The sequence below is a fragment of the Lissotriton helveticus genome, chromosome 9, assembly GCF_964261635.1.
Source record: "Lissotriton helveticus chromosome 9, aLisHel1.1, whole genome shotgun sequence".
In the NCBI taxonomy this organism is placed as follows: domain Eukaryota; kingdom Metazoa; phylum Chordata; class Amphibia; order Caudata; family Salamandridae; genus Lissotriton; species Lissotriton helveticus.
Genome location: NC_136070.1, coordinates 402,802,360 through 402,826,655, shown reverse-complemented (window position 1 = coordinate 402,826,655; position 24,296 = coordinate 402,802,360). Strand labels below are relative to the sequence as shown.

Here is a 24,296-nt window from a genome sequence, read left to right as displayed (position 1 = left end):
CCCAGGATAATATGTTGCATTGATAAACACTTCTAAGATCCCAAAGGCGAGACTGATTGCATTGCAAATGCTTGTTATTATATGTGGCCATTCGTGTTTGTCACTTCATAGTAGATAAATGTTGTTCCTATCATGTATGACTAGTGGAGATTGTTCTTTCTGGAATAAATGGCCAGAACATCCATTATTTGGCAGCATATTCTCTCCTTAAAAATATTTTATTTGGTGTATAAGGTGAACGTTAGTATTTGGGACTGCCTACTTGACATGTTTTTTGTTTGGCTTTATTTCAGAAAAATATCCAGAAATCAAGTCATTGATGGGACCTGATCCCCACCTAAAGTGGATTGTTTTGGGAATGGTCTGCATGCAATTTCTAGCCTGTTACTTGGTAAAAGACATGTCCTGGAAATGGATATTTTTTTGGTCCTATACTTTTGGGGGCTCAGTCAACCACTCATTGACACTAGCAATCCATGACATTTCCCATAATGTTGCCTTTGGAAATAAACAAGCAAAGTGGAACCGCTTTTTTGCAGTGTTTGCCAACCTGCCAATTGGGGTGCCGTACTCTGCCTCATTCAAAAAATACCACATAGACCACCATCGATATTTGGGAGGGGACACCTTGGATGTGGACATTCCAACAGACTTCGAAGGCTGGTTCTTCTGCACTCCATTCCGCAAACTTATCTGGCTCTTCTTTCAGCCACTCTTTTATGCCCTAAGGCCACTTTACGTGAATCCTAAGCCTGTGAACACAATGGAAATCTACAATGCACTTGTACAGGTCTCTGTTGATTTTATAATGTGCTACATATGGGGTTTTAAGCCTATTGTTTACTTAGTCTGTGGATCATTCCTTGGCTTAGGGTTGCATCCAATTTCTGGACATTTCATAGCAGAGCATTACATGTTCCTAAAAGGGTATGAAACCTATTCCTATTATGGCGTGCTCAACTGCATCACCTTTAATGTGGGCTACCATATGGAGCATCATGATTTTCCAAGCATTCCTGGAAGCAAATTGCCATTGGTAAGTAGTAATGTTTTTGAAAGTGATCTCACCAAAAGTGTAAGCAAATGTTTTCAGTGTACATTGCTTTTACTGTGCAGCATTATGCTTGATGCAGTTCCTTATCCAGGCATCATCTTTATACAAGAGCTTTGAAACTATATCAAAAATGTGTTTCTACCTTATTTGTAAATTATACTAAAATACATATTGCTAAAATCAAATATTCCTAACCTAGAGGTCCAACAAGGTTTAAACAATTAAGATGGATTAAAAAAATAGACTAAGGCAAGAATAAAAATGCTTGCAATAAGAAGTTTCAAAAGCATTAGTGAAAACCAAGCTGCTGCAGACTTGGGAAAAAGGCAATGCATACTCAAATTATATCAATTGCACGTATTTTATTGTTAAAAATGGGTTTTAATTTTGCTTTTTAATAATACTTCATGTTAACTATATTTTTTTCACAAGGGCATTTGGAAGTATTGAAATTTGTTTGAGATTTTGACGAGGATTAACAGATATTCAAAATTGGAACAGTGTCATAGAAAGAATAAAGTGGAGAGTTCCCACCTGGAATACAGAATGAGCTGTAAAAGTGTAATACTCTAAAATGATTAAAGTGAAAAGTTCCGAGTAATTTTCTCGATTTCAAAAGAATTTGGACTATTTTTTAAAAACATTGTGAGTTAACTATATATTTCAGGAACATTTTGAATATTAAGATTTCCACTTAGATTTGCTGGTGGAACAGAGATCACAGACTGGGGCTTTAGAGCGCAGACCCATACCTTCAGGTATACTGGTCATTCAATCCTTGGATTAACACTTTAGGTTAAGTGGAGGTCATAGCGTCATGTAAATGTAAATGTAAATGTAGTATACTTGTAAAGCGCACAGCTGCCCCAGCAACGGGGCGTCCCGGCGCTGTATAACTCTGGGGAACCCGTCCTGGCTTTCCCTGTGGGATAGTCCCTTGCTGGGAGTCCCCAAGGTGGAGCCAGGCATCCCCGGAATTGGTGGGGCCGTTGTGGAGATTAGGCAAGCTAATGCACAGAGTTGCCGAGTGGAACCCCTGATTAGAGTAAGCACTGAAGCGAGAATTATCGAGTCCGCTGACCAAGGTCCACGACCCTGCCGCGTCGGGAATTGAACCCTGGTCCCGGGCCGACTTCTGCTCTCAGGCCTGCTGCCTCTAACCAGTGAGCCACACTACTCCACTCTGACAGTAAATCTATCAATCAGTCTGCAGAAAACATGCAGGCGTTGAGTTCATACTTATGTTGCATGGCTTAGTAGAGTCAGGCCATACACAGTAGGGCACCCCTAGCGTTAAACGGGTACTCCTGGCTTCAATCCACAGAGCTTCACTTAGGAACCAGATAAAAAGTTACTTCTCAGACTTTTTAAAATATGAACAACAAATCCAATGCACTGGTAAAGTCTGATTTCTAATGGAAATTTCACTAAAGGTACTTTAAAAAAAGCCTATTTGCCTGATCTTTCAACTATGACACAGGAGCTGAATAGCCCCTTGATTAGGTGTCCATTGGCTCCCTGAGCTGAGACAAAGGGCGTGGGTGTGCGGAAAGTTGACCTTTCCTTGACAAGATGCCCATCTGTGCAGGCCCCTGGAGTGTAATTATTGTCAAATGGGTCTTCCCTGCGACAGGAAGATGTAGCTCACACCTGGGCCTGCCCACTCTGTAGTCCTTCTAGCTGGTCTGGCACCAATCCCAGTGAGAGACTAGCTGCCCAGAACTGGTTTTGAGTGCCCACAGGGGAAGGGTTTTTAAGGCCACACCTCTAGGATGGACACAAGAACTCCAGTGCAGGAGCTCTGTACAGGGGAACAAAAGTTCTGACATCTTGGTTTTAAGTAGAGATGGGCACTTTTGAATTGTTTATAGTAGGGCACACAGGAATTGCCTCAAAAGTGGTAAAGTGTGTCTTTGGGAACTCTTTCACTGTTCAGGGAAGGGCCAGGAGTCACCTTCACCCACCAGCTAGTGTCAAGCTTTGTATGGCACCCCTGGGCACCTACTTCAGAACACTGCTGGACCTGTGGAAGACAGAAGAATGACTGCACCTGCTGTTGAGACCTGTGTGGAGAACCCGAAGGGCTGTGCCTCCTCCGACTTGTACCTGGGACTAAGAAGTAGACACCAAGTTTCACTTTGCTGACCTGTTGAGCTACAGAGGGACAAAAGCTGTAAGAATACCACTTTTCTGAAGGATTCCAGATGACTAGCTTCAACTGGACAGTCCAGGACCCTGGTAGTAACTTCTGTTGGCGTAAGTCCTGACCACCAAGTGTGTTCCAGATGTCCTTGAACCCTTGGCTGATAAATGTACTTCTCCTGTCCAAACTGCAAGAGCCAGGACTTGGAAACGTTTTGTCCAACTTTCTGTCTGTTGAACAGAGAGAGACTGGGGTTGTCATCAAGGCTGCAGCGGTCGACATCTAATCGCTAGAGGGCATTGGATTGCTTGTTTGCCACAATAAACAAAATATGGCTTCCAGAAAGTGTTCCATGTCCAAACATAGAAGCCTTCCCTGGTATCGAATAGGCCTTCCTGGGCACTGAGTTCATCTGCTTGGATCTTTCTTTCATAAGACGACCGCTCTGGGACTCTGCACTTCAGCAACCCTCTGTCATCTAGCCCTGCCTAGGATCTCACTTGCCCCGCAGATGGTATCATTTTCTTAATAAATTTCAATGTTCAAAGGTAACTCTTTGACTGGGACTAACCTGGTCATAATATCCAACCCGCTCTCCATCGTGGTCGGCCTCAAACTTTCTTTTCTCTCTTGTGCGACTGGATGCTTGTGGTTGGTACTTTGAGCTTTTTCGTGCTATTATTAATTAAAAGGTTAGAATGTCATATCTGATTCCCTTTATCGGATTTGTATTGTTTTGGGGAAATTTTGGTCATTAAAATATTTTTTGTTATAAATTGGAGTGGTGTTATGTTTTTGACTTTTAACTGTTTGGTGGTATTTAATGCTGTACACGTTTTCTTACATTAAGCCTGTCTGCTCTGTGCCATTGCTACCAGAGGTTGAGCTCCTGTTTAAATTACTAAAACCTGTACTGGACCTATTAAGATAGTGACATTATTGTTTGTTGTGGACTGCCATCCACCACAACTAATAATCCACTTTCGCACACCAGGTCATATGTTTTAAAGTATCAGAATTGGAACTAGAGTGTAAGGTTGACACTTTACTTCATGTCATCAGAAATGCATGCAACTGTAAATTTTTCCCAGTTTAATGTTTTTATTGTCTAATTGATTAATCAGGACTATAAATGCCAGAATGAATTTGGTTAAACTGTAGTTCACGACTGGAACATTGTTCCCGTATAGGAAAATGCATCTTTTTGCATGATCACCCTCATTTGTTTAGTCTGATGCTGCTGGTGTTTTGACTCTGCTAAACGGACTCCAGTGCATGTGCTCTGACCCATAAAACATGTCCAAATTGGTTATACTTCTAATTGGCATATTTTATTTTACCTTTAAGTCCCTAGTATATAATACAAAGTGTACATAGAGCCTGTAATTTAAATGTCACAAGGGGACTATGGCACCCAATGTGTCACCAACTACAGTGACAGTACAAACATGCCTACAGGCCTATCATTATAGCCTGGCTGTGCAGATTTTTAATGGCAAATTTGACCTGTCAAAATAACTTTTGACAGGCCTAAACCTTTGTTTTAACTATTTATAAGTCTCACTTAGTAGGCCTTATTCCCTATAAGGCAGGCTGCATGGTATTTAAATGTACGGCATGTAAAATGTAAACGTGTCTTTACAGTGAAAAGGCCCCAAAAGGTATTTTCACTGTAGTAGGGTTGGCTGTACCACAGGAAAACATTAGAATACAAGATTACATTTAACGATGCTATTTCCTGCAAGGAAATAGCTACACATTTCATTTTTTTACGTTTTTCAATTTATTGCAAGCCCAATTTGCTGGTGAAGTTGGATTTGTAATAAACATTTTGTTAAAGGTACTTTAAAAAAGTAATTTTTGCATCCCCTTTTTTTTGCATCCCCTTTTTTTTGCATCCCTGAAGCCTCTGGAGACCCGTTTACATGAGTACCAACTTTCACCTGAATACCGCCTTTGATATGTGAAAACTGTTGTCCGAGCAGAACAGAGGCTTGGGTGAGGGTAGGTGTTTCTGTTCCTCTGCTAGGATGACCACCTAGACTGTGCCAATAAACCTGATTAATGAGTGGCATACCTTGACAGGCATATGTTAGCTGGCACCTGGGCAGGGCCCTTTTTTAGGTCTCGCGCAGCGAAAGACCTATTGTCAGCCGTATTTGGGAATACATTCCCACGCGCACACACGCATCCCCCTCCTCCTCTCCCTACACATGCGGGGCTTACATACACACACAAACACACACACACACACACCCTCCCAACCCCACTCACCGGGCACACGCAGGGCTTCCATCAATGTTAGAGATGGCGGGGGGCTGTGCATAGCTGCGGGTGGATGGCGGCATGTCTCAAAGCAGAGCGTCGGTCTGCCGTATTAGGCTCTCACCCAATTGTCACTCTGAGTTTGTTGCCTACGTCATTCCCGGCATGCCTTGCTCGTTCAATGCGTGTTGTACAGTAACTGTTAATATTATTGTGTGCCTGCATATCGTCGTTATGTGGGTCGAGGTTGTTTGGGTTTCTTTTCCTTAACGTCATTGGATACACTGCGGAGTTTCCCTCCTGTCATTCACGGGAGTCCGCTCTGACACAGAAACAGAAACTTCTTCCGTGAGGGGCGGAGACATCGGTGAATGCGGTAGTGAGCGTCCACCTGGAGATCGTGGTGGGCAGGCACTACGTGCCGGGACACAGAAGTGCTGGGCTTTCGTTCGAGCCCGGCGCACGCAGTTTAACCCTCAGCTGCGCACGCTGCACAGCTACAGCTTTCATCGGAGAGTCGAAAGGACGGAGCCCAGCAGACTAAGCTTCCTAAAGGTAAAGCCTGGGTTTCACTTTAGTAGTACCCCTGTTGCGCAACTCCATCCTAGTACTCACCCAGGAGAGATTACTAATACCCCACCGTAACAGAGCCCCCTCCAGCATTACTTCAACCGTACGTGCATTTCATACCCCTCCGTTCGTAGGAGCCCAGAGCTACTTTGTAAAGTGTGCGAGATAGGTGGCTTTCATGCAGCTGTAATAATTAAAATAGCGCTTTATATTCTGGGACGTGTAGTTTCGCCGCCCCCCCCCCCCCCCAATTAGTTACGGGACACAACGCCTCTACATGCAAAGTACTATATACTAACACGGAAGGAGTTAGAATTTGTCACACGTTATAGGGCATTTAAGAACCTGCTTTATAAACGGCGTGCTTCACATTTCACCAAACCCTGCAGTGTTTTAAATGGGCAGGTTCGAAAAAGTATTCTGCATTATTTTCATGTGAATGAATAGGAGATTACCTGCCTTTCTTAGAACGGCTGGTAGGTACGCTAGGGTGTAAGTGCCGACACTTTTATATTCTCATTTCAAGGACCGACACAAACCAAACGCCTTTGATCGCGAGTGCGAAATGTCCTCGTCGTTGCCTTCAGTCGTTTTTCAGTAATCTTGTGATAATCGCAGTGTTCCAAATGTCACATTCTGCTATCATTTCAAATCCAAATAACTGACTAACCTATCCACCACTTAAAATGTACTTGCGTGTTTCACTATACTAATTCAACACTAATCCTCTATGGGTCCCGGAGTAGCATGCTACTCACCGAAAAAGAGCTTCATCGCCTCGTCAGGGGTAGTAAGCGCTATGTAAATGCAATTTACAGCTGTTGAGCTAGGCCTGCGGCGTGCTCTGGCTTCTCAGATACTTTTGCCTATGAACTAATGTTCAGTATTGGCTGCATAACGTCATCCATCGTTAAATATTTAATTTCGGTGATACTTTTGCCTATGAACTAATGTTCAGTATTGGCTGCATAACGTCATACATTGTTAGAATTTAATTTCGGTGCTGCACTATTTCTGTACCGCTGTGGTTCCTTTTGATGCTGTAACCGCACATATTGTAGTGGCTGCAAACCGTGATCTCACGCTGGCCATGCTACGATTTAACTGATGGAATAAGCTCACATTGGACCATTGGGGTGTCTTGCTGTACATTCAGACCTCACGTTAAACGCTCTTGTCAGGCCAAGTCTCTAGATATAAGCGGTTTTACTGACAAGAGAGCGCCTTTATGCTCAAAGTACAATTTATACTGGTTTTGTGAAAAAATTGTTTTCATTTCAGAAGGAAGTAATTGCAGGGGAGGAAGCTTTTTACTTTAAATTAAGTGTGGTTGTAATTTAAGTGGTATGTTACCTTAAAAGACGCCAAGATCATGTTGCAGCCCTCGTTGCTTGTATTTTTCTAGCATGAAAATGCTGCGGTATATGATGTGAACATTTAAATGACCATGCATGTTAGTGCAGTAGAACTTTCCCAGTGTATCTATTGTGCTCTGTGTTTTTAGGTCTGGCTTAAGCATTTGCAAAAGTTTAAGCTATTGGCATTGTAAATGACAATGCTATTAATGTATCTATTTTCAAAACCAACACATAAATAAAAAAAGTGTAATTTACAATGCCAATAGCTCACACTTTCCTAATGCGAGACCTATTGCATTGCAAATGCTTGTTTTATCATGCAGGCACCAACACAGTGAGAGCAGCTGCCCTACAACTTGTCTAAAGTGAACACAGTGGATGGGTTCTTCATTTCCTTGGCCACACCTCCTGGGTGGACACACAAGCTTTGCACAAGAGGGAAGGGTTTTACCATCTTGGGTTTGGAAAGAGACGGGTACTGAGGGATTGTTTGTAGTGGAGCACACAAACAGCTGCAAAAGTGGGTAAGCTTACCCCTGGTAACTCTTTGCTATTGGCTACAGAGGGGCTAGAAGCCCCACCACCCACAGGCTAGTATCACGCATAAATGTGGCACCCCTGGGCACACTCTTTAGAACACTACATAACCTGTAGAAAATGGAAGGAGTGCATCTGCTGTTCAGATCCCTCAAGAGACCTGAAAAGCTAGACCTGCTCCCGCTTACACCCATGACTTAGGAGTGGATGCCAATCAGTTGGCTGACCTACTGTTAAGCTACAGGGACACAAGCTGCAAGAAGCCTTTTTGCTGAAGAGCCCTGCTGACCAGACCCAACTGTACTCGACCTGGACTCTGCTGGCAGCTTCTGCTGGAGTGTGTCTTGACCCCCACATGCTGTTCCTGATGTCCTGGAACCCTTGGCTGTACCCAAAGTGTACTTCTCCTAAGATACTGAGAAACCTGGGACTTTTAAACCTTTTGGCTCCAAAGACTCATAGAGGACCAGGGCAATCCTGCCAAGTTGATCTGACGAATATGCCTTGCCAATGGGCCAAAGATTCAGGCTGTTCCCGTGCGAAGCTTTTCCACAGCAGCAAATCCATTTCAGTGAGATATCATGTAGAAGGAATCTAGTCTTGTGGAGCCCTGTGAAACTACAGCTTGTATTTTTGCCCCACTGGAGGAATCGGAACACCCAGAAAGTTTCCAAGTCTGAAGGCAGAAATCTATGCTGGGCGAAAGCAACAAAAGTGTCTGACCTTCCTTGGGTGCAAATTTTTTATTTCGCCTGCTCTGAACTTTTCAATCCAAAGATCCACAGCTTCACTGGCTCCCCATCTCATGGCTATCTGTCCTCGTGGAACCCCTCTCAGCCAGGGCCTGCTGCTTTGTCCTGCAGAAGATTTTGACTTCCATTTCAGAGGCTGTCAGAATGGAAAACGTATGAATGTGTTAAACCTGGGTTCTATATGCGACCCTTGCTCCTTTGTGTTCAGCCTTAAATCACACCTAGGTCTCGGTCTAGCGCAACCAGATGACCGCAGTTGGCGCTTAATGCTTTATTAAAATCTCTACTTATAAAAAAAATCCACGTTGGATATTATGTTTTCCATTTTTTCACTATTTTGGTGCTAAATGCTTTACACGTTTTCTTAACTTAAGTCTTTCTGCTCTGGGCCATAGCTAAGAGGGGACAAGTTCAGGCTTAAATTACTGAAACCTTTACTGAACTGAACAAGATTAGTGACATTATTACTTGTAGTGGACTGCCACCCAGCCCAACTAATAATCCACTTTCTCACATCCCTAATGACTTATCTGGTAACCTTACTCCAGTCACACATATCTGCTCTCAAGAGAGTAGACACTTAATTACTAGTAAAAGCCAAACCTATATTATACAAATGTCTGGGGTTGTCAGCTCCTTCTCAGTGACACCCGTGACACTTCTTCCAAATAGCTGAAGAAAGTCATTATGCATACAAACTTCTCGCTATTCTGTCAGATCAAGCAGGTAATCGAATCCTCATTCCCTTCTGTAAGGGTGCTGAGATGGATTTCACCCTTCATAAGGTTCTTCCTCATTTATGGCACTCTGGAGTGCTCATTGGGTAGTCGGTGGTGAAGCATCACCAAGCTATTCATGTGGCGAAACTTTTCAATTTACCAAAGAGGGGGGCTCCTACAACTGAAATGGCAGTATCAAATGTCACCCAAAAGGCACTTTTCTCCCTCTAGCCACCCAAGCTTTGGCAATCACCAATGTGAATGAAACCACATTGCAGACTATTTTGTAGCCAGATAAGTAGAAAAAAACTTCCAACTATTGATTGAACAATTGCAATATTTTAATTTGCCTTGAATAATTTCTCCACCTCTTTATAGGGATGACTATACATTGGTTGGATGTATGTTGATTTGTGACTCGTTATGTGGTCACCTACGCCCAAGTGACATCAGGGTGTACAAAGCAATGTGATGTTTGACCTGTGGCTTCTGTTGATAGGAAGTTATTCCATATTTAAAAAGTTCCTAGTACGCTAGTCTAGTAGGCTTGAAATTATACAACAGGCAAAGTTTGCTTGCATCTAATCTGAAATGACGACCAAGTATGAAAGACCTAGCTGGCACCAAATCTGATTAGGCATCCACTCTTGCAAACTATGGCTTGCATTATTTTGAAAGATCTTCGAGAGGGTGTATTCAGCTTAAAGAAAAGCTACTCTTTCCATCGTACCGAAACAAGCACACATGCATGCTTTGTAATAGTAACATTATAACCATGTGCTTAGCTAGTCATGCACATACTCTTTGCCTAGACAAGCAGTCAAAGCAGAGATGCAAATAAACAATGGCCATCTCCAAATTAGAAGCAAATGCTTGGAAAGCAAACCCTGGTTTATAATCAGGTGGGCAAAGAAGTCGCACAAATATGGTTCCTTTCATTTAATGCTGCAATACATTGCTAGAGAACCACACAATTGACAGAAACCAGGTCTACCAATATTAATATGTAATTGCACCCTAGAGCATTGCATTTATATACACTACAGGTACCATTAGGTGTAAATTTGTGGTGGTTTCTTTGAATGAGAAGGTAGAATCCTTGATTCAGTGTGTGCATGAACTTGTGGAACGGCCACAATAGGGAACCCAAGTCCCAGTCACCACCCTTGGGCCACTGGCTTGCCATCCTAACCTCACTTGACACACCTCCTTCCCTCCCAGCTTGCATAGCCCCTTAAGTTTCGGAAAGAGAAACTAAGATAGCAATTTTCCTCCTTTGCCCCCACAATGCCTGTTCACACTGAGCAATGCAGAGAGTAAGGCCAGAGCAAAGTTGGTAAAAGCAGGTAGCTACTTAGCTGGTCAACCCTCTTTTCCTGGATTTTTGTGTGCGCGCGCATGATTAGGGCTTCCTTTCAACACTTTAGTAAAATGACAAAAGGACCAAAGAGTTCAACTCAAACCTACTTTAAGTGTGTTCAGGCTGCTTCATTTGTTTTGTTTGTGTTAAATTATGTTTGAGCCTGCTTGGCACTAGTTTTTGGCGTGTTTAGTGAAGGATTCTAAAGTATGAGATAGCATTTCAAGTTGTTTAAATTATGGTTTACCTGCAGAGTTGAAGAGGAGGTGAAAAGTGTGATCTGATGCAAAATACTACCTGAACCCTTAATATTCCCTCATCTACAACACAATTTCCCACTCGCAAAGACATTCCACACATACCACTCACCAACAATCCTAATCTAACACTATTAGCAGCCTTAGCACCAGAAAAGATCAGACTTTCCTACCCTCACCTCTCTCAATCATAATAACTCGGCACAACCCAACACTACACAAACCAATTCATCCACACTTCTCATGCCCACCTCTCAACAGCTCTCGCCAATCATTGATTTTAGAGCACTATAACCAGACATGCACAGTCCCCCACCCTCTTTACTCATACACATTCCAGTTTCAACAAATGGAAAAAACAAAGACCAATCATATAAACTTCACATCACCAAAACTACATTATAACCGAACACAACTTTGTTTTAACTCTTAACCAAAACACCTACACCAATTTCACGAATGCAATCTGACTTCTACTCTCCCTCCCATAAAACCCCCATCAAATTTTTAATACACCAACTTGAGCAGGATAGGGAAGAGGAGTGCCACAACCCCAGTGCATCACTCATACCACCTCACCTTCCCATACACACAAAAAGGAAATCTTAACCAATAATAACCTATCCAACAAAAGGTCAATGGGTAGGACCAAAGATAAGTCGGCTACTTACTCCTCCTTCCACAAAAGAAAACATCTACACCTAAATTGTTTGGTTATGAATGCCTGTTCAATGAGTGAATTTAAATACAACCTCTTTGGGAAAATGACGGATACAGAAACAGACATACTATTCGTTATCAAAACCTGTCTGTGAAATGACATAGGGCCCCAGTACTGTATGATGCTAATTACCATGGATATCAATCATTACACAACTGAAAAGGAAAAAAAAGAAGGCAGACTAGTCTTTGTTACTACCGTAACATACTATAAATATCACCAAGTTCCACCCCACTTTCACAAGACTTATGCCATAAACTACAAAGCAGTATGTAAACTAAACAGTAAACTGGATTCTTCTCTACTAACCAAGCAACACAGCCAAAAACAAGCATTTGCAATGCAATAGATCTCGCATTAGGAACGTTTGAGCTACTGGCAGGGGCGTAACACAGGCCCCGCAGCCCACGTGGTGCGGGGGGGCCCCTAGCTGCAAGGGGCCCCCTCGGCACTAAACTCTGGCTGGGAGAGCTCCTGATTGATCCCGGATGGGCCCCCCTAAGTACCGTGCAGGGAGGCCCCCTCACTTTTCGTTAAGCCAGTGGCTATTGGTATTGTAAATGACAATTTTTTTATTTGTGTTGGTTTTGAAAATAGCGTAATTAATAGTTTTGTCATCTACAATGCCAATAGTTATAACTTTCGCAAATGTGACACCTATAGCATTTGTAATGCAATATGTGTTGTATTTACGTGACTTAGATGTATTGATATTACAAATAACAATAGCTTTTAATTTTTTTATAATTAATACTTAAATAAAAGTTTTTGTAATTTATAATGGCAATAGCTTAGTTTTGTAAATAACTTTTGTGAAGATTATGTTCAGTGTATTTTATTGTGACGAAAATCCAAGAACAGAAGTGAAATATTAACATCTTTTTGTGACATTTGTAATAAAGCTTGAAACATTGACAGAACGTATTTGAACCAGTTGTTGTTGAATGGTTGCACAGATTGATGCTGTGGTGGCGCTGAGTGATGTTGTGGTGGCGACGAGTAATGCTGTGGCGTTCAGTGATGCTGTGGTAGTGCATAGTGATGCTGTGGTGCCCCTGAGTGATGCTGTGGTGGTGCCCCTGAGTGATGCTGTGGTTATGTGATATAGTGAGTGCGATAGATAGATAGTGAGTGCGATAGATAGATAGTGAGTGCGATAGATAGTGAGTGCGATAGATAGTGAGTGCGATAGATAGTGAGTGCGATAGATAGTGAGTGCGATAGATAGTGAGTGCGATAGATAGTGAGTGCGATAGATAGCGAGTGCGATAGAGAGCGAGTGCGATAGAGAGCGAGTGCGATAGAGAGCGAGTGCGATAGAGAGCGAGTGCGATAGAGAGCGAGTGCGATAGAGAGCGAGTGCGATAGAGAGCGAGTGCGATAGAGAGCGAGTGCGATAGAGAGCGAGTGCGATAGAGAGCGAGTGCGATAGAGAGCGAGTGCGATAGAGAGCGAGTGCGATAGAGAGCGAGTGCGATAGAGAGCGAGTGCGATAGAGAGCGCGATAGATAGAGAGCGAGTGCGATAGAGAGCGCGATAGATAGAGAGCGCGATAGATAGAGAGCGAGTGCGATAGATAGAGAGCGAGTGCGATAGATAGAGAGCGAGTGCGATAGATGGATAGAGTAATTATGTAGCACTGAGTGGTATTTGGAGTGTATGTTGCATTGACTGCAGTGTAATTATGTAGCATATAATTGTGGCACTGAGTGGTATTTGGAGTGTATGTTGCATTGAGTGCAGTTTAATTATGTGGCGTGTAATTATGTGGCACTGAGTGGTATTATGAGGAGTGTATGTTGTATTCAGTAGAGTGTAATTGTGTGGAGTGTAATTATGTGGGACTCAGTGGTATGCGAGTGTAAACATTTTCTACTGCAAGTCGTCCCACGAAAACTGAGTTTTTAAAAATGTGTTTAAACGACTCAATATGTACCTACTAAAGTGTTAAAATGGAACGTCTCTCCTTAAAAAGGAATCTTCGTACCTATGTGTCTTTAACCCGAACTTGTATTTGGGTACACCAGTAAGATCTCTGAAAAGATACTGTACTGCAGTTTCTGGTGGACTGCCTAGTGTTCACCATTTGGAATCATAAACGAGTTAGAGTTTAAAAAAAAAATAAAAAAATTTGGGGGAATACCCTTTACCGTTTAAGTTTAATTATAAGCATTGATATCGTTAAGTGAGAGAACGTAGAATGTAAAATACAGTTGGAAGTAAAACCTTCGTGAGTTAAAAATGGAAGGTTCCCTTGAGATAAGAGAGTTGTCATGCATTGATGCCACGGTTCACACAGCTGTGCTGGCGCGAGACTCAGGGGCCTAAGTACAAAGTCCATGTCTAATGGTGGAGAGCTGGGACAGCCTCTCTGAGGCATAACACTGGAACTTTCAATAATGCGGCTCGCAATGAGGCAGGCATGCTGAAAAGAAGCCATTAAGTGGGTTGAAGGAGCCCTAGAAGAGGTCCCCTGTACTTAGCACTAGGGGTCCACGCAGAGCCCTGCCCCCGTTAAAGACTGAAAGAAAGGAGCCTGCTGGCAGTGTAATTACACGAAGGGCACCCGGCCACGCAGAAGGGCATAAACTCCCAACAAATGGCTTTTCCCCCACGTGTGAAACAAGCTGTTGTATGCCCCGGACACACAGCTAGCACGCCGACTGCAGTGCCGATGTCGATGGCCATTTTATCAGCCTCCTGTGAGTGATGTGGGCGGCGGCCACCACTGCCATTGTGACAAAAAAACAAAAGGGAAAGAAAATGAACATGAGAAGCGCCTTGTGACAAAATAATAAAGTGCGCATGGTGCACAGTCAAGGGCAGCGTTTTGCGAGTGGTGTGTGTGGCGCCCACAGCTGCAATTGTAAACAATTTAAAAAGAAAACTGAAAGTACGCTGAAAATGACAAGCATTGGCGAGGGACGGCGAAAGTCAAAATAAAACAAGTAATGAAAACGTTTTTTTTTTTTTTTTTAAACGACATCTGACCCAACTTTGTTAATTGCAACAGACTGCTCAACAGAGATGTGTACCTAAAAGCACTAGTATACCTTAAAAGCAGTGTGGATGACCATCTGCTGGATAGAGGATGTGTGATTTAAAATTCTCCGTGCAAGCAGTGCTGCATAAACATCCAAACCTCCAAACAAAGGCGAGAGATGGAAGAGTACAAGAGAAGATAAATAAGAGTCAGAGGCCAACAACGAGAATACATCAGAGAACAAGCAATGCACGCTCTGTGCTGGGGAGGGGGGAGAGCCATTAGCCTGTGAGAACTCGCTGCGAGATCAAAAAAAGGGTGGGAAGGACATTGGTGCGCGCGGGGTGAGGGGGTGTGCAGCCTGGTGAGCTGAAGTGGCAGCAGAGGCGGCGCGCGCATGCACACAAAGTGTCTGGTAGCAAATGGCAGCTGTTCACAATGCGCGTGGTTGTGCTCCCATGCACTTTACCCGATCCGCAGTTTGGGTACACTTTTGAAAGCCTTACTATAATCTCGCCAGCATCCCTAACGGGATTGCTTAGGCGAGACCTAACAATCACAGCATTTATGCAATTTTCTATCTATATCAGCCTTCCAAGAAATTACAACTTCAGAATTTGAAGACCTTCTAAAAGCTAGCAACCCACGCAACAACCTGTATGACCCCAGCCCTCCACACATTTTCTAAAAGATCCTTTGGTCAACATAGGCATCTATCCCAGTCAGCCATATTACCAATAACTCCTTTAAAACAGGAACGTTTCAAGAAACATTAAAAAAAGGCATACATATGACCAGAACTGAAGTTGCCCAGATCTCCACATCCCAAACCAATGCAATTGGTTGAGGGCTGGTTCTCTATTTCCAATAATGTGTGATCCTCCCTCTTAGCCAAAAGGAGTGCTAGGTCAAGGAATCTGGGGGCTGCTTTGTTTTTATTTGCGTTTAAACAGGCCAAGGGATTTAATGTCCCAACTGCACAGTGAGGCGATTCCGGTACTGTGGGAGAGGCCGGCAGTGATAGATGCCCAGTAATCTGACAGTTGAGGGCACAACTATAACATGTGTCTGAAATCTGCATCCTTGCCCAGACAATGGGGACAGCAAGTGTCTGCAAGATGGAAGAACCGATTGAACTTCGCAGGGGTGAGATACGCTCTATGCAAGACATAGAACTGTATTAGCTTGAACTGCGCATTCCGCGAGTCAGTAGTGTGGTAGGCAAGAATTGCAGCCCACTCCGCATCGCTGCACTCCTTGCCCAAGTCCTTATTCCACTGGTCACAGAGCATCGGGAGGGAAAAAACATGCGTATTCATGTAGCACTCTGGTAAACCACGTGACGAGTGGCGCCCTGTACCCAGCAAATGTAGATATTGGAGCACCTAATGGGTGTTTGGCTGAGGCTGCAGTGTACCCCAATGTGCTCCCCACCTTATTGATCGAGTTATATGTGAGGAACTGCCCAGGGGGATCCCAGTTTTGTCTTGTTAGTCAGTAAACGAGATGAGGACAGCATCAGAGAAAAGGTAACATAGGGAATGGAGGTCCGTTTCGTGACCAGGGGCAATAGCTGTCGTCATGACGTGTGTGCCATCAGGGAGTGCCAAGTAACTGCAACATAGGGGCATACAATGCGTATGTGTTGGTTAAAATTAAGCAACAGCGAAAACACTGCTGTGCCATGGACAATAGACTGATGGGTGCAATGGGTGCTCGGGCAAGTGGGTGAAAGAGGCAATACGGGTGCTACAAAGTCCACGGAGGAGATGTCGATGTTGCTGTGCCTTCTAGGTTGCATTCAGCACACCACTACACCACCCACTGCAGCTGTGCAGTGAGGTACTAGTGCTCGAAATTGGTAACCCTTAGCCCACCCCTATGGGTAGGCATGTTCAGTTTTGCTAGTGCCACCCAGTGGTGATTGCCATGCCAGATAGTCGCCAAGCATGCTCTCGAACATGACAAATGGGGATTTTTGTAGCTATATAGAGATGTTGGCAAAATAATATAATAACCACTGGAGTACCATCTTTTTGGTCAGAGCAATGCATCCTGCCACCGACAGCAGGGTCTTCCAGAATGCGGTCTGCCCATGGAGGGAGGACAGTACCCAGTGTATATTGCTGTCCTCCAGCACTGCTGCATCATGATCGATTTAGATACCCACTCAGGTAGCAGATCGTGTCAGGCTGCCATTGCACCAGGTCCTCACCGAGCTGGAAAGCAGGGTTGGCCACCACCACGGCCAGTGGGAAGAGGCAAGACTTGACCCAGTTAACTCGCAGATCAGAAATATTGGTGAAGGTAAGCAGATGCTCAACTGCAGGCAAGGGCTCAGCTATGTCCCACACATAGATAAGCATGTCATCAGTGTAAAGTGAGATGGTATGCATGCCATCTCCTAGCGGTATTCCCCACTCCCCTCCCTGTTCCCTCTGTTTATGCACCATGAGCTCCATGGCCAGGAAGATGAGGAGAGGGGGCAGCCTTGGAGGGTTCCTCTGCCTATCTGTATAGGTTTGGAGATGTATCAGCCAGTCTTGTCTTGGGCCAGCGGTGCTGTGTGTAGGTGTATGATGAGCCCAAACATGCAGGGTCCTAGATCAAACTTGGACAACACTGCGAAGAGGTAGCCCCACTCTAGCGAGTCAAAGGCCTTCTCCAGGTCCAGTACCAGGCAGACGGATTGTGGCCAGCAGCCTAGCGCCTGCTCCAGAACCCGTAAGAAGCAGAAGAGGTTCAGCTAGCGAGTCAAAGGCCTTCTCCAGGTCCAGTACCAGGCAGACGGATTGTGGCCAGCAGCCTAGCGCCTGCTCCAGAACCCGTAAGAAGCAGAAGAGGTTCAGAGAGTTGCTTCGACCCACTATAAAACTATTCTGGTCCTTGTGTGCTAATTACGGGATCACTGGCGCTGTTTTAGGATTTATTTTTAATACCTATTTTTGATTGACACTTAACTTCAGCACGTTCGCACAAGCATTACATGGAAATAATTCAACATATTCTTATTTGACAGTTAGGCAGGTCTGCATATATTTTACTCTGGAGACCGGTATCTCCCAGCCCACGTTTACCTTCTATATCCGTGACCCTTATCCATCGCTTCTTCCCTGCCTTGTCTCGTGGGCATATCCGACCGCAGACCCGGGTCCAGGTATTGGCCCCATCTGAGTTACTCCTGTTGAATTAATCGTGAACATTTACACCAGAAAAAAAAGTTTACTAGAAAAAGAAAAGGAAACTACTAACGGCACTGCGTGCGCAATGGGGAAGCAGATCAGCCGGTTCTGGGGTTGCATGATATTCGCAATAATGAAGTGACTCTTCCTCTACAGGGTATGTCTATCGGGGTGAGGGCGCTGGGGGGGGGGGGCTCTGGGGATGTGTTCCTGCTTTTAGGCCTTAATCTACAGTCCTCCACTTGTCTGTTTCACCGCTAGGACTGCGCACTCATACTCCTCTGAACGGTTGTCTGTGCATGTCTTACTCCTTCACGGTCTTGTTCTCCTATATGGCTATGTACGGTCCCGTCCCCCATTTCTTGTTCTCGTTCTGGGGTTTCCCTTGTCGCTCGCACCTCCTTCCAGAGACCTGCTATCAGCCGTCTCCGAATGCCTCTTGCTTCCTCCCAACTTAGGCCTCTGCCCTCTGCTCCTGCCCAACCAAAACCATCCCGTTCCAGTTGGCTACTTGTGGCCCAGAAGGGGATTTCCACGCCAATGCTATTTGTCTTTTAGCTAGGCCTAAGGCAAGATCTATTAATCGATTCCCCACTTTTCATGTAGGGGGTAGTGGGAAGAGCCCTAATAAGCATGCCTGTGCAGTAGGCTCCAACGGTCTCCCCAGTGCGTCCTTGATCTTAGCCAGGATCCATTACCAATAAACCTTTACGACGCTATAACTCCAGGTCATATGCATAAAGTCCGCGTCTGCGTCAGCACACCTCAGGCAATTCATCACTCCGCCCCCATATGTAACATTGAGTTTACGGGGCGTCATATAGACCATATGGATATAGTAAAACTGCATGTATTTAAGTCTGGTATTCCGTGATATTTTCTTGACCGTAGGAGCCTACCCTATTGTCCGTCTGTGAATTCCCTGCCTACTGCCCCTTCCCCCGCAGATTCTCCATGGGGCTAATAGCCGCAGTGACCAGGGCCTGATGGTGCCACCTCACCTGGTGCCTTGCAGAAACCAGAGTGGTGTGCTAGGATTTTACCAAGTATTTTATTTTCTACATTGAGCGCCGCTAAGGGTCTATATGAACTGAGGTTGGACGGGTCACACTTTGGTTTGGGGGATTGAAACAATCGAGGCTTCCCTGAGCAACTCAGAGAGGCAGGAGTGTGAGAGAAACTAGTTATATAAAGTTTTGAGGTGGGGGACCTGCAGCGTAGTGCACGTTTTGTAAAACCCCATAGGGGTCCCGGAGGGGTACCTTTACATTCCATCTGCTGATGGCCTTAGTGACTCTAATTGTACCCAACTCTATAACATGCCTGCTGCTATACTCTACTATGCTTCAGTAAACTAACCATAGCCCTTCTGATAATCCTAAACTCTCCTGGGTAACCACTCCTGAAATATCCAACCTTTTCTGACCTATCTACTAATCCCACACCCATAAATGACAATTTCGCCTTCTGCGTAACCACTACTTGCAATCTCACAATTTTACTACCTCTGCCCTATTTACTTCCTGTTTCTTTCCACTTGCATGAACTCACTCCAATAGCTACACCCAACTCCTCTTAACTTAATCCGCTGGTAGAAACTGGAGGAAATGTTTCCTCATCGTATGACTAACCCAATAACCAACAAAATTCCAATATCGAATAAGGACTGTGTTAACCACTAACTCTGGTTTACAGTAGTGTGCTACCTGCCACAAAACGCGTTGATGCCTTGCCCGGGGTAGTATCCTCATATAAATACAATTCTAATACAATTACAATACTGTTAAAACGATCTACTTGTACACTGCACTATATAGCGCTCCACCTCACTTAAACCTGCAAGACTTTTAAAACCCACACTTGCCCTTTTTTTGTTAACCATTTTAGTGATTTTGTTTTTTCACAACACGTCCGATACATTCCCATATAAAATGTTATAGTTACAAAACAGGTACGACATAGTGGGTGTCAGGTTCTATTTCATGCTGTGGTACAGGGTAAGGGTCGGATCTGGGTGACGTAGCAGTGTTGTAGGCCTGGAATGAAGTGTGCTAACGGTATAGAGCAGGATTGCGGTCAGATCAGGGTATGGATCTCGATCAGCGTGCAAACCCACACTTGATCTTGCATGTTCTAATGTGGTTTGACTTTAAGTGTGGCATTCTTGAGTCACCCTGTGACAATGGTCTACAAACAAGGAATGCTTCCAAGATCACACATCTGCGGCCCTGTGCTTTGGAATGGTTCTTTGCGAAGTAGACTCGAAGGAGTAGGATGGCGGAGATTCCATACATTGAACCATTTCTCTTCCAGCATGGCGAGACTGCCTTTGCTCCAATAAAACTGGCGTAATTGTATTTTACACAAAGGAAAATGTTTAAACACTGACTAGATGAAATAATGAACAGAAAATGCATTTACTATCAAAGTTGTAGTACTTCATTAATGCTTCATGGAGTGAAATTAGCTAAGAAAAACGACAGTTAATATACACTTATTATGCATACTCTATAAAATGACCTGTGCACACGGCAATTTGTTCTGAATAGCTGAACTATTAACTTCAGTGCTCAGGCCTGGCTTGAGGCTACTTCTAACCTGCTGCCGACTTGTTCTGAAATTCCATGCTTTAAGAGCCTGTTACAATTAAGGTACCTGTTTCAAGAATCTGTAATTGCAAGCTATGCATGTACCGGTCAAAATGTTATTAGTAGTTTAGCGTTTATGATTTTAATTGTATTGCCTGTAATGGGTGATGTTTGTAATTGAGGCTTGTTTATAAATTGTGTAGGTCATTCAATTGTTCAGACACACAAATAGCTGATATTGTATAGAAAATGCTCAGAAAGCGCAATTAAACTTAACACAATTTTGAAAATACAAAACAATTTTGCCCAAGCTCTTTTTCTGTTATACTGTGTTTGAACTGATAGTTTCTGCTTGGCCACATGTTGACTTCATCTCTAAGTCTCCACGAGGAGGGCTCTCTCTTGTTCCCGCCAAATAAGTGTGCAACCAAAGGGGCTACTCCACAAGCAAATGAGTGCACGAAAAGCCTCTTGCATTTGTTTGGAGATTGTTCTTGGGACTGGCTGAAAAGAACATTTGTTATGTTAATGGGGGTCTTATAAAGCGCTCGGCTACTCGGACAGAGTGTCCCGGCGCTATACAGATCTGTAGAGGAGTGACCAAGAAAACACATGCAAATTATTGTCCAAACAGCCAGGTCTTAAACCCCTTCCTGAAGGACAGCAGGTTGTCTAATTTCCTGAGAGAAAGGGGCAGTTTGTTCTAAAGTTGTGGAGCAACAGTCTGTATGAACGACCTCCAATGCGCGCTCGTTTAGTTGCAGGGACAATGGCCAAAGCTTGAGGCGGAACAAAGAGATCTAGAGGGAAGATAAAACCGCACTCTTTTCCTTAAGTAAGCAGCTCCAATGCCGGACAGAGATTTGAAGGCCATAATTAGAGTCTTGAAATAAATACGTTTGCGCACTTGCAGCCAACGAAGTGAGTTCAGAAGAGCTGAGGTATGAGCCCTACGGCTAAGGCCAAAAATGGCCCTGCCGCCGAATTCTGTACAGATTGGAGGCACGTGAGAAGGTATTCTGGGAGGCCCAAATAAAGTACATTGGCGTAATCCAGCCTAGAGCCGATCAACGCCTAAACCGTAATCCTCCTATGGCCATGGGAAAGAAAAGGAAGAAATTTCCTGAGGGTTCATAAAAGGCCAAAACACTGGCCGACTACGCCAAGAATCTGGGGTTTAAGAGTTAGGCCATTATCGATTTTTACACCCAGATTTTTTGCCAAAGAAGTGGCTGATGATGGAGGGTACATGTCGGTAGGCCACCACCATTTGCTCTTTGTTGGCATGATGCATGCACAACAAATGGATCTGTACACAAATTATTGTGCAAATCTTACTGCACCTTATTGCACTGCATCCTGCTGACATTCACCCACACACAACACTGCACACTGGGAGAATTAAATCGCCAAATTGCATCGTAGGAAACTAATGTACTACACACCATTACGGACACTGGTTCATCTCCCTGTGTGGCATTGTAGTGCCATTATATCTAAAAAAATCCAGAAAATGCTCATTTTAAAATTGGATCCTAGGCTCTTTAAAGCACCACACAGCACTGCATCGTAATGAAACTAACACACTACACTTTCTCTTTGTAGAAAGAGTAAACCAGGGAAATAGTTTTTCACCAAGACATCAAATGCTGTGGACCTGTAACAGCAGAAGACATTTGACAGGAGAATGCAGGTTGAATGGAGGGCAAATTGGAGTACATGGCCCAAACATCCATTTTAGCACTGGGAACTTGCAGTAGTTTCTGTGACTGCCCAGGTATAGCTCGTGAACAATTGCCTTAAAACTTCCTATAAAAACAGCCATTTCACCAGATCAAAATGGTCTTCCATCCAGGATAGCTGTCAGCCTGTTTCTTTTTCCATTGTGTAGATAAGAAATGCATGAATAAAATAAGTTACCCCATTCCTATTGGAATTTTCATGGCCTTTTACTAGATTGCACCAGGGAGTATTTTAAGGTTAACATTATGTTTGAGTATAGTGAGTGATTGTTATAAAGTTGTGCTTAGCGTGTTGTGCATTACCTGTTTTCAGAGGTGAAGGTGACTGATTTGGTAGACTGGCTTATAGCTGCGACTGAATCTGAGACAGCAGAAGAACTGCAGAGTAAAATTAACCTGATTTGTGAAAAAAGGAAGGTGTTTTAAGTATCCAAAGCAACAATGTCAGGAAGCTTTTGGTGTGCCAATCCATAAACTTTTGCTTAAAATCATGTTATCATGACGGAAAGCTTCCTGAGCTTGAATGGAGGCTTAATGCTAGTACTGGGATACTCTGAACCCAATACACTTTAATAAAAAAATTTAAAAAAAAGAAAATTGGCCCCAAGGCCTTCAACCTTCCTTATTGTAGTGCATTACCAAACCTATATACAAATACATATAAATCCACAGTATCCATTTGTGAACTATTGCTTCAAATGACACCCATGGCTTTTAGTGGGGTGTATAGCAAAAAGACATTAGTACCGGTGGAAAAAATAAAACCGGAACAATGGTACTTATAATAATGGTTTTCATTGAACACAAGTAAAATTCTTTATTATTTATCTAGCAAATTAAAGTAAAAATAGAAATGAGGTGTAAGGTGTCCCAAGTGAAATTAGAACCTATATACACTAGTGACAGGTTGTGACATACTAAGGTTTCCAAAATACAAAAACGACCATCTAATAAATATACAACTAATATTTACAGCCTTCAGTAACAATGATGAAGGCCGAGTAAGTTGGTTTGTTTTACAAGTGTATCGACTGCCTTTCAACCTCTCCTACAATAGGTCGTCTCCTCAGGACCTAAATCAGAGACACATGAAATCAAATGATTTAAAGAAGGGATCAGTAGTCTGGAAAAAAATGAGAATTGTCAAAAATGGCAATTGGTAGGATTAGGCCTTCAGAGCAGTGAGGTGCGCACACCCATATAAAAAGTGACTCAAAAGGAGTTATAGGGAGGGAAATTACTTACACAGGGCCCAGCTGGCACTGTTTGGGAGGAGACAAAAAATAACAATTGACGTGGTTAGCTGGGGTGGATATAACCATTTGAGGAAACTGGGCCACGTTAATGTGTTAAAAAAACTCAACCCTGTAAGTGGGAGGGGATCTGACAGTCTTTTCAGTGTGTATCCATTTACACATCTTACATCAAAATGAGGAAATAATTAACCAATCATTCTTATTAGTATGGTACTTCTGAGGAGTTAAGGGAAAGAAGGTTTTAAGTCAGGGAGTCCATACGGTTGTACTGTGATAGGAGAATGAGAAAGTTGTTCGCTATCCGTATCTAAACATGTTGAGAAATCTTACCGCAAGTGAAGATTGCTATTAAGTTAGTTCATACATCGAGGAAATAAGGACTGCCATTGTCAGCCGGGTGCTTCCAGAATAATACGACGCTGCGAGGAGGACCATTTCCTTCTGTCTTCTTCAGGATACTAACCTGTTTGCAGCGAGCGGCAGGAGATATGCAGCAGATTGGCGTTAGTACACTAGACCGTGCATGCGATCAGAAGTGCTGATTTTCTAGAGATTGTAACCATCAGGAATACAGATTTTTCTTGTACCTTGAGCTCGGTGATTCAAGTGAATTGTGAATAAAGTTCCCTTCTTTGTGTATTTTCGTGCGCAAGTAATCTCAACTAGCGATTTTTGCGTTATAAAAGGTACTGTTTGAAGTTGCTTCTATTATCTTAGTTATTTATCAATAAGAAGAACAAATGTATGTATTCTCTGATTAATAAAGTTTAGGGCCAGATGTGCACTTGACATACCAAGGCATGGTTATT

General features: G+C 43.5%; 1 protein-coding gene across 4 annotated transcripts in view; it reads left to right on the top strand.

Moving 5' to 3' along the window:
• Positions 1 to 24,296, top strand: part of DEGS2 (delta 4-desaturase, sphingolipid 2) — a 251,631-nt gene that overhangs the window by 211,705 nt on the left and 15,630 nt on the right. For all 4 annotated transcript variants that reach the window (XM_078660178.1, XM_078660177.1, XM_078660179.1 and 1 more), the window contains exon 2: positions 294 to 1,036. In XM_078660178.1, coding sequence (XP_078516304.1) covers positions 320 to 1,036 — 717 coding nt within the window. In that variant the 5' untranslated portion in view covers positions 294 to 319. The remainder of the gene's footprint in view (positions 1 to 293; positions 1,037 to 24,296) is intronic.